Source organism: Penaeus japonicus, unplaced genomic scaffold (genome assembly GCF_977035675.1).
Source record: "Penaeus japonicus unplaced genomic scaffold, GWHDUDI00000001_assembly GWHDUDI00000007, whole genome shotgun sequence".
Taxonomy (NCBI): Eukaryota; Metazoa; Arthropoda; class Malacostraca; order Decapoda; family Penaeidae; genus Penaeus; species Penaeus japonicus.
Genome location: NW_028234409.1, coordinates 8,522,022 through 8,532,021, shown reverse-complemented (window position 1 = coordinate 8,532,021; position 10,000 = coordinate 8,522,022). Strand labels below are relative to the sequence as shown.

Here is a 10,000-nt window from a genome sequence, read left to right as displayed (position 1 = left end):
TACCTGTCGATTCAGACCACTCGAAATTCCCTTGATTAACCGCCCCCGTCTCCCCAGGTGTCACCCGTGCGGCGAGGCGTATCTCTACTTCTTCTCGCCCGAACTCAGCTCTCTTCTGGAGGGACTTCACGAGGCCGTGTCGAAGCTGATCTCAGCCTCGGCAGCGGACGACGTCTCCCTCATCAGCGACTTGTCGGAGCTCTCGGGCGCCCTCAGCTCCGTGGTGGTGTTGCCTCAGCGCCTCCCGGACCCGCCCAAGATGCGCAAGTCCACGTCCGTCATAGATCTGGCTCAGATTCACGAGCTTCAACCTCTGTGCAACATCCACACACCGACGCGACTGAGCAGCAGTCAGTGCAATCTGGCCGAAGAGCTGCGAGGCGAGCCGCCCTTGCCAGGCCGTCTGCTGGGTCACTCCCGCCGTCGGTCGATGAGCGAGACGAACCTCGCCAAACTCTGCCTTGACGAGACGGACGAGGAGCTGGAGTCGCGAGACGACGACCTCGAAGACGCCGATCTCCGTCAGGCGGACCTCCCGAAAGACCGCACCTCCTCCTCTGGTTCCTATAACTCCTACCGGTCCACCGACTCCGGCGTCCGGCTCTCTGCCTCCCCCTCCACCCACTGTGACGGCGGGCGGTACATGTCCGAGAACGCGGCTCGGCGCTTCGTCACCAAGTCCGACTCGATAGACTCCGGCGTCAGAACGAAAGACGAGAACAGGGAGGTGGCGGCGGAGGGCGACGAGTCGAAGAAGGCCGACGCCCAGGCCGGCGGCGACGGGAAGCAGGAGTCCTCCAGCAGGCGAGGCATGAGTGCCCTGGAGGAGGAGCCTGATGTGGAGACCAAGGTGGGCGCGTGGTGCCTGCAGAGCGCAAGGGCCAGGAAGTCCTTCTTTGCCAAGAACCTAAACGTCACCTCTGTCACTCACAAAGAGAGAAAGAAAGGGAGTCTGAGTAGGACCATGTCCGAGTCCTATAAGGAGGTGACAGACAAGCATGATGAGTTCAGGCGGCTCTCGGAGTTCACGACATCCTCTAAGGCTTGCACTGTATACGAGGAAATCGTGGACGTCCTGAAGCCTCTCACCCAAGCAAACCAGCAAGCAAAAGAGCATGATTACGAAGAGCTTGACAAGTGCCGGAGAGATATTAAGCGGAGTTACAGTTTCCAGGAAAAGACGAAGCCTCCTCCACTGCCTCCTAGGCGACCGAAGTCCTTCTCACCTGACCCGTGGGCGGAAGAGGCTCTGTCCAAGTCAGGTACTCTCAAGAAAATCTTTGGTCTTTCATTTCAAAGCAAATCTCATTCCACAGAAAGCATGCTCGATGTGAGCTCAGGATACGATGATTTGTCCACATTAGGTAGTGAGGATATGGCAATGGTGCAGGCCCTGGGCACTCTGCCTAGAGTCAAGAAGAAACCCGTTGATAGACGAGAACGTCAGTCAAGCCGTTCAGCATCCCCCAAAATGTCGCCAAAACAGAAGGCAAGATCTCTTTTTGGTGTTTCCCCGAGTAGGTCCCCCATGATTCCTAGGCCCAAACATCTTTTTCTCTTTAAGGGTTCTGGCAAAAATGATACACAGACCTCACCGTTGTCTAAGCCAGGATTTAGACTTCACCGTCAGTTTTCTCTTCAGGGTCAGCGGACGCCCAGCACGGACAGCTCCCTCGCGGACGCCTCCACGCCAGAGACGCCCCAGACGCAGCAGCAACAGCAGCAGCAGCAGGCGTGTCAGCACCGGCAGTACTGGCGTCCCGAGGCTTCCAGTGGTCCCCCTGGCGAGCCTCCAGACGCAAGTGATGAGGCGGCAGGAGGACACGCTGGAAAAGACTCTTACGCTTTCCTCAAGTCGCCAAAGTTAATGTCAAAGACCTTTAGCTTCTTAAAGAAATTCCCCAAGGAGAAGAGTGGCTCTTTAGAGAGAAAACGTAAGTCGGGCATTAACTTTTTACCACCTCAAGATCTGTCCACAAAGTTCCCCAACAGTTATTCCATGGACAGTTTTGCCGTAGATAAAGGTTCTCAGAGTTGCGGCACACCCGTGAGGGACACGGACTCGGACTGGGCCGATGCCGACGTCGTCCCCGGGAGCAGATTGCGCTCCATGTCTTACTTGCCGCCTTCGTCACCAGCCATAAGGATCCCCTTCCACTCCCACCACGATTCCGTGACTACCACTCCTGCGGGGACTCCAACAGGCCACTCCTTCAGTCCCCTTCGGAAACTAAGCTCTCCGCAGCCCCCTACAGACCCTTCATTGTGGAGGGATGAAGGGGACTGCTGGAAGGAGTGCGACTCTCGTCTCCTCCCAGGGGGCTTCCCACCCCCTCCTCGAGAGCCTCCACCTCCCCCCGCCCCTCACGAACCTCACTACGCCAACCTCCCGCACCATTCCCATGACCAGGACTACATGTCCATGGACGAAGTCCGAGGCGCCTACAGGAGGATCTCGAGTGCCTCCGTTGGCGAAGCAAGAAGAGACAGCGGAGGCTACCTGTCCATGGGCGAGATCCGTTCGTTCCAGCGAGCGGGCGACACCCCGGACTGCCCCGGCTGCAGCCACACGCCGGGAAGCATCACGCACCACGACTGCCACCCGGAGCGCGAGGCCATGCCCGAAGACCACGAGTACATGACGATGGATGACATCCAGACGGTCCTCCACACGGAGTTCCCAGGGATCTACTCGTCGAAGGAAGAGAAGGAGCTGTACAAACACTGCGGGTACAAGAGCGCCCCCGCAAGCCGCAAGACCTCGTACTCCGAGGGCTCGGATTACCTCACGCCTCAGGAAGTAGGGCGGATGATCCGGAGGGAGGTCCTGGCGATACGCCGAGGACGAGAGGTGCCCGTGGAGCACCCGCACCACATGCACGCCCACACGCACACTTACGACCCCCTCCACCACACAATGGATCCCCACCACCACCACCAACACGACCCCCACCACCACCACCAGCACGACCCACCCCCTCACCACCACCAGCAGGAATCCCACGTCCACCACCACGACCCCCAACACCCGCAGTATCACCACCACTAACACCACCAACACTTGGCAAAGGAAATCACCACCATCGGATTGCCAGCCATGGCCACTCGACGCTACCCTGGCTCACTCTGCACAAAGGCGCCTCTGGACTCTTACAATTCTTTGGCCTTAAGATCACCATGCTCATGAATATGCATTGTGTGCTTCTTTTTTTACATATATACATATATATATATAATTCCCTTGCAACTTATCAATGCACCGTTATGGATATATATATACATCTCTATGTATATATAACTATAATAAATGTGTGTGTGTGTGCTTCAGATAGACGCACATACGAAACCCACGGAAGAAGAGGTACGATAAGGTACTTAAAGTGTTTTTTTTTTAATGATTTTCGAAAGACTTTGACTTTCCCCATTTGAATCTACAGCGATGGTGCCAACATTCCCCGTGCCAAGATTCATAGCTGTACCCAAGCTCAAGTCATGCTAGAGAGTGTACAGTTTAGAATTATCTACCATAGACATAATTGTCTGAGACAAGATAGGTATTGAAATTCCTCAATTATTTATTTCTGGTATTCAGTTCTAAGATCATTTTATAGCTGAGAATACCTGTGCTTTGTCTCTCCACCAATGCTCCTTCCTCTATCATAGCAGGTACGAATATGTCATAATTTTTTTCACAACACTTGGTATATTTAGATGGATATCCATTTGAGTATAGATTAGCTTTGTAAATTTTATGTGACACAACGACCGTAGAATTTTAATATACAAGCTTTGAGATGTTTATATAGACCTCATCATGTCCTCAGATATTTTGGATTGGTGCCGTATCCCCCTTGACTCAATACTAGTTTGTTCCATTCTGTTCGTCGTGAAGGTGCCAGGCAGAAGTGGCACTTGTGAAGAGGGTCAGTCAAGAGTGAAAGTAAAAGTGTGAATAGGTTTCCAGGAGTTTTTCTATTTCTCTCTCTTCTCTTCTCTTCGAGTGTGTTTTGGAGATGTATCAACACAGATTTTTTCAGATACTATGTATCACTTGTTCGTTTCTGTTCATATATAATACCCAACGCTGCCTTCATTGTAATAACCGTGAATTTCAGAAAGTTTTCTACAAAGTCTTTGGAAATGGAGAAAAAAAAGTCATAGTTTATACTCGCCTTAAACTGTTGTAATGTTACGATATGATTTAAATTTGTACGTACTGAAGAAGGTGAAGGTCGTCGATTAGTCGGCTTAGTCAATCCTAGGCTCAGTAGAACTGTTGCCTCACTTCCTTAATGATTCAACATTGCTGTGTGATATGATGTCGAAGAAAATAAGGATAATTTTCAAGCCCTCAAACTCATTTTTCTCTCAATGAACCAAAGATCTAGAGTTGTGTGTACGAAGCTCGATTTTCATTAAGGAAACGCAGAACTGCCTTATGAAGCGGAAGTGAGATCAGTATTAATATGTATGTAAATCAGACCCAACTGTGCCAATCGACTCCAGTAAAACTACACTTCAAAGTGCCAGGCTGACCCACACTGCCTTTAAGTGCACAGTGCCACTCTCGCCTGTAACCTCACTCTTAGAACGTTTTCCTCAGATAGTGTTTTGTGTAGAGCAGACAACCGAGAGGGGTGGACGTTGTTTTTGTATTGCATATTGTCAAAAGGTTGTCTTCTTTGGGTATACCACGATCAGGTCCCTAGTTCGTCACTAGTCATGTGAAATGAAATGGTCAACTGGACACTAGCAGGCCAGAAGTTGCTTTGCTTGTGACTAGCAATGCATGGTCTATTATTGGTTGTTCTGCTAGCCATTCTAGAGCACCGGTTGGCTATCGATCTGAGATGGACCAGTTGCATAGATCTATTGATGGAAAAGGAAGGAAAGTTGTCGTTTTCCGAGAGAATTTGATAGATATCTGGGACTCAAGACAAGTGGAGAAAGGGGGATGAGTCATCGGTGTCTGCACTTCATGTAATTTTTTTAAAAATCCAATTTTACATGTGTATATCCTGTAAGTGGCTAGGAACACTGCCATGTGCTACTCCAGAGACAATACTACAGATGTACATTTTATTACTGATGTATCACTAATAGGTTGAAGTAGACTGTTTCGTTGAATGCGAGGAGGGGTCGAGGCTTCAAAGAGGAGGGGTCAAAGCTTCAAAGAGGAGGGGTCAAAGCTTCAAAGAAGAGGAGTCGAAGTTCCAAAGAGGAGGGGTCAAAGCTCCATCAAAGAGGAGGAGGTCGAAGCTTCAAACACCAAGACTTCTCAGACCTTTTCGGACAGGGCGCGAAACCAGGACGGAGGGCCAACAGGTCACACAACACGCAGGACAGTAGTGTGGACTTTCGTTGACCTTAAGGCATTCTTGTTTTCCAATTTGACCTGTGACCTTCGAGGTGATCTAAATCTTTAGTTTGAGATATTTCAAGACTTTTTTTTTCAATGTGGCCCATCCCTCACCCCACAAAAAAAATGTGTAATATTAGAAGTAATTAAATTAATGGATGCAAAAGTCACGACCACTGCCTGGGGGATGTCTCTGAAGTGTCATTGATGTTGATTGTGACTTGCTTCGTGTTGCTTCGGTTGTTTTGGCATACTTATTGGTGTGTTTGATGTCCTCTCTCTCTTCCTCTCTCTCTCTCTCTCTTTCTCTCTCTCTCCTCTCCTTCTCTACCTGCTATTTCTGATTTAGATCCAATGACCATTCCCACTTCCATCTTTTATTTAATTTTCTCTTCCTCTCCTCCTTCTTTTCCCTCCTAGCTCTCACCCTTCTCAATCCACTCCCACCATCGCATCGTGTTATGAGTCTGGTATCCAGGCTTATCGCGTCAGTGCACTTTTCCCCTCGACTGAAATTGTGCTCGTGTGGACTCCAACCTCACCGAAGCGTCTAGTCAGCTGTTCTTTGCGTCCATAGGAATCTGTCGTAACATCTTCGCACAGCTGATCTTGAGTTGCCAGATAGTGATATTCCGTTTGCAAGGTGTCTGTTAGAAGAGGAAGTTCGTTGTGTTGTGTGCATATGCATGTAAACAAAGGGAAATATGAGGAAAGTTGTACGTCATATATCACAGGTGTGTGGGTATTCATTTATTCATTCAGATTCCAAATATCCAATTTAAAAAACAACAACAACAAACACCTCAAGCAAATGTGTGTGCACGTATATGACAGCCATACATCCTGTAAAATCACGACTAGAACCCCCCCCCCCCCAGCACGACCTACACACGACCACTCCCACCATATCCATGTCATCGCCACTTCCATCATTTCCAACCTTCCTCAACCGAAGTGTTGTCACTTGCCAACCTCAAGGAGCCAACACTGTTAAGATGAGGTGTTGCTAACAAATATTGAGGGTTTCGTTGTGTGTACAAAATAAGTTTTTTTTTTCATATCCTGGTTGGAAGAAAAGTGTTCGTTTGTTGATACTTTCTAGTGTATGTTTCGTATCTGTTGATTCTAGGAGGAGCTGACTGTAAATCCTGACTAACGACTCCCTAATACCGTTTTTTCTTCTTATTTATTGGCATCACCAACAGTCGAGACTACGAGACTAGCTGTTACAAAGAGTGAATTTATGAGCAGGCCCAGAGGGAATAAGTGAAGAAGAAGCCTAGATATAAAAAGGGGGACGCAGGGAATTACTTATCAAGCGTCGACACACACCAGCTGTGAAAGGCCTGTGTGTACAACGTCCTGTTATCAGCTGATCTTGAAGGTTCATGGCTAGGTTTACGAGACGTGTTGACGCGTGTGATTAGCCCAGACGACCTTGACCCATACTGACTAAGAGCTCAACAGACTCCTCTCGCCCATTTGTAGATCAGCTGTTATTTTTATGATTACTCTCTGTTATTCGGGAAAATAATGATAATATATATAATACCAAAAAAAATAATGTTTATAGGTCTATTTGAGTGTATGTTAATAAAAAAAAAAAAAAAAGCCCAAAACCCCCGACCTGATGTCTACTTCCTGTGTAAACAAGACAATGGGAAATACGAAGACAAGAGATGTTGAAAAGACACACTGCAGCAGTGCAAAGCTGAAACCCATTCTAGGCCAAGACACAGTCACCACGAAAGCTCTCTCCCGCTGCAATGTGCGTACCAAAAGGGGTGTTCCTCCCACGCCCCCGGACTTCGTGACGACACGCGGCTACTGGATGACTCTTCAAGAGGACGCAAAAAGGCCAAGAGGGAGACCGGCGAAGATTGCGGCATCACTCGTGGACTTCCCCCTGAGGGTCTCGTGTGTCATGCGAGTCATGTACCAACGCGACTCCCGCCAGGCGAAGGGAGAGGCGAGCCCCGAGCTCTGCGACGGTGGGCGGAGAGGAAGGGGGCGCCTCGAAGTCGAAGTACTGTGTTACATTCGCGTGGTTTACATGTAATGCAAGTACTGGCTCCCTCTTTCTCCCTTGTATACGTCACGTTAGCTCGTCCCTCCGACCGAAGTCCCCACCCCACCCCAAAAAAAGGGGGGGGTTGGAGGAAATACGGGACGGCGTACATGGGTAATCCAATCATCAACGTCGTACACGTCACAGCGTAACGAACGAACGAACGAATCTCAAAGACGTAAAAACAACGCCTCCACCACCACCCACCCACCTCCTCCCCGGTGATTCGCCAGTCCCTGAAGGCGCCGACGGTGGGCAGAGACACCTAAAACAATTCATAACTATACATAATATATATATATATATATATATATATATATATATATATATATATATATATATATATATAAATATATGTCACACTCATGCCGGACTCGCCACCTGCTTCGGAAACCTCACTTGTTATCCGGACGCTGCCAATTGCGAACAGAAGACATTTTTGCGGATGTCGCGGACTGAAAGATAGTCAGTGTTTCTCCCAGTGCTTTTAGAAATCACATGTATTGATGGATATTGTCCGGATGCCAAAAAGGAAATCTAAAAAATAAAAAAAATACTGTCCTCCGATTTCTTAATAAAAGGAAAATATTTGATTTGTTTTTTGCTTTTTTAACCTTTTTTTCACGAAGGGGTTGTGGAAATTGTTTGATACATAACTTCTCTCTCTCTATCTCTCTCTCTTTCTCTCTCTCTCTCTCTCTCACAAAAAAGAATAGATAAAGAAAGAAATAAAGAATAAAAAAAAATGTTTGATGACCCCTCTCTCTCTCTCTCCTCCCTCCCTCTCTCTCCTCCCTCCCTCTCCCCCCCCCACACACACACAAATACACAAACAAACAAACAAACAAAGAGAGTCAGAGACACACTCACACGCACGCACACACACAAACGACCCATCACACAGACAAAGTAGCATTGTATGACAGCGACACCTCCTCTTCCTCTAACAAGTGAATCACTCGTTATTGGCTTAACACCTCTTAATGCCTAACTAGCGGGTTGTAGAAAGCACTGTTACCACTACAGCTTAACTGTTATGAGTAACGGGCGTATGCCTTGAGTAAATATGATTGTTACTCATCAACAACACCTGCTGGTCTACTTACCTTGTTCTTTTTTATGTCTTTTGGAAAGAAAGACTATCTGGAGAGTGATTGTGGTTGCATATTGTCAAGAAATTCTTAAGTTCGTGCGAGTGGGGTAGTTACGGTTCTCATAGTTAATACGTCAATACAGCGGTTCTTTGAATAGATAAACAGATACACTGCATGTAGAAGTATATATATTTCACTAGACGATATATATATAAAGACAGTGCTATATTAAGAGGGATGATCGCACAGTGTCTATTGCCGAGTGCAGGATGGCAAAGGATAAGTGTGAAGGTCTTGGAGTAACTCGGGATGAGATCAGACCACCTGTTATGCCATTGTCATGTTAGAAACAGCCATGGCCTTATTCACTTTTCTTTCTCCGTTTGTTTCGTTCTGGGGGTTCTCTTTTGTGTGGTGGTAGTGTGTGTGTGTGTGTGTGTGTGTGTGTGTGTGTGTGTGTGTGTGTGTGTGTGTGTGTGTGTGTGTGTGTGTGTGTGTGTGTGTGTGTATACATATATATATATACATATATATATATATTTATACATATATATGTGTGTGTATTCATATATATACATATATATGTATATATATGTATATGTATGTATTTGTATATATATATGTGTGTGTGTGTGTGTGTGTGTGTGTGCAAATTCTGATCATTCTTTTCTCAACTTAGATATTTATATAATGAACCTCTTGCTCCATCCCGCTGCTATTTTCTCCATCTTCAGATCTCTTTAAAAAAATCACGTACATGATATTAAATGCAAGTAAAGCTGACGTTAATAATGATAACCATGATGATGCTCTTAAGATAAAAGAAGAAATGAGAATAACAAGCTTATTTCATAGATGATACTGATAAACACTGCAATACTGTAATACCTGTAATACTGTAATAAGGATAACGATACTAATAGAAACGGTTAGAAATCGTGGTCTAAATAACAATGATATAACCAATGAAATGATAATTATTGTAAAGGAAGAAACAACAGAGACCAAAGTAATGCAAAAAAAAATATATGGATGACAATGAACATACAGTAATACTAAGATAAAATAAAGATAATAGACATATACACACATGTATATGTATATGTATATATATGTATATATATATATATGTTTGTGTGTGTGTGTAAGTGTGTTTGTTATGTATATGTATGTGACATGCATATGTATAACGTAACAACCAACGCCGAACTTTGAGACAAGACTATTACAATGTATATATATATGTATATGTATATATATACAAAAACATTCACACAAACGTACCATAAAAAAAACATTGCAGAAGGTACTGGATACCTTAAAGAAGAAAAAAAAGAGATAATTTCATATAAAAACGTATATGTGAAAAAAAATCTTAAAGAAAAACAAAAAAAAATAACATTCAAAATCTATATTCCAACAACCACAGAAAATACCAACGAAAACTAGACATTCTGCACACACAAACAAAGTACAAAG

At 45.8% G+C, this 10,000-nt stretch overlaps 1 protein-coding gene across 1 annotated transcript in view; it reads left to right on the top strand.

The window, feature by feature from the left end:
• Window positions 1-6,040, top strand: part of LOC122248377 (uncharacterized) — a 62,712-nt gene extending 56,672 nt beyond the window's left edge. Inside the window, exon 6 of the mRNA XM_086538180.1 lies at window positions 58-6,040. Within this exon, the coding sequence (XP_086394306.1) occupies window positions 58-3,049 (2,992 nt within the window). The 3' untranslated portion in view covers window positions 3,050-6,040. The remainder of the gene's footprint in view (window positions 1-57) is intronic.
• The last annotated feature ends 3,960 nt before the right edge of the window (window positions 6,041-10,000 follow it).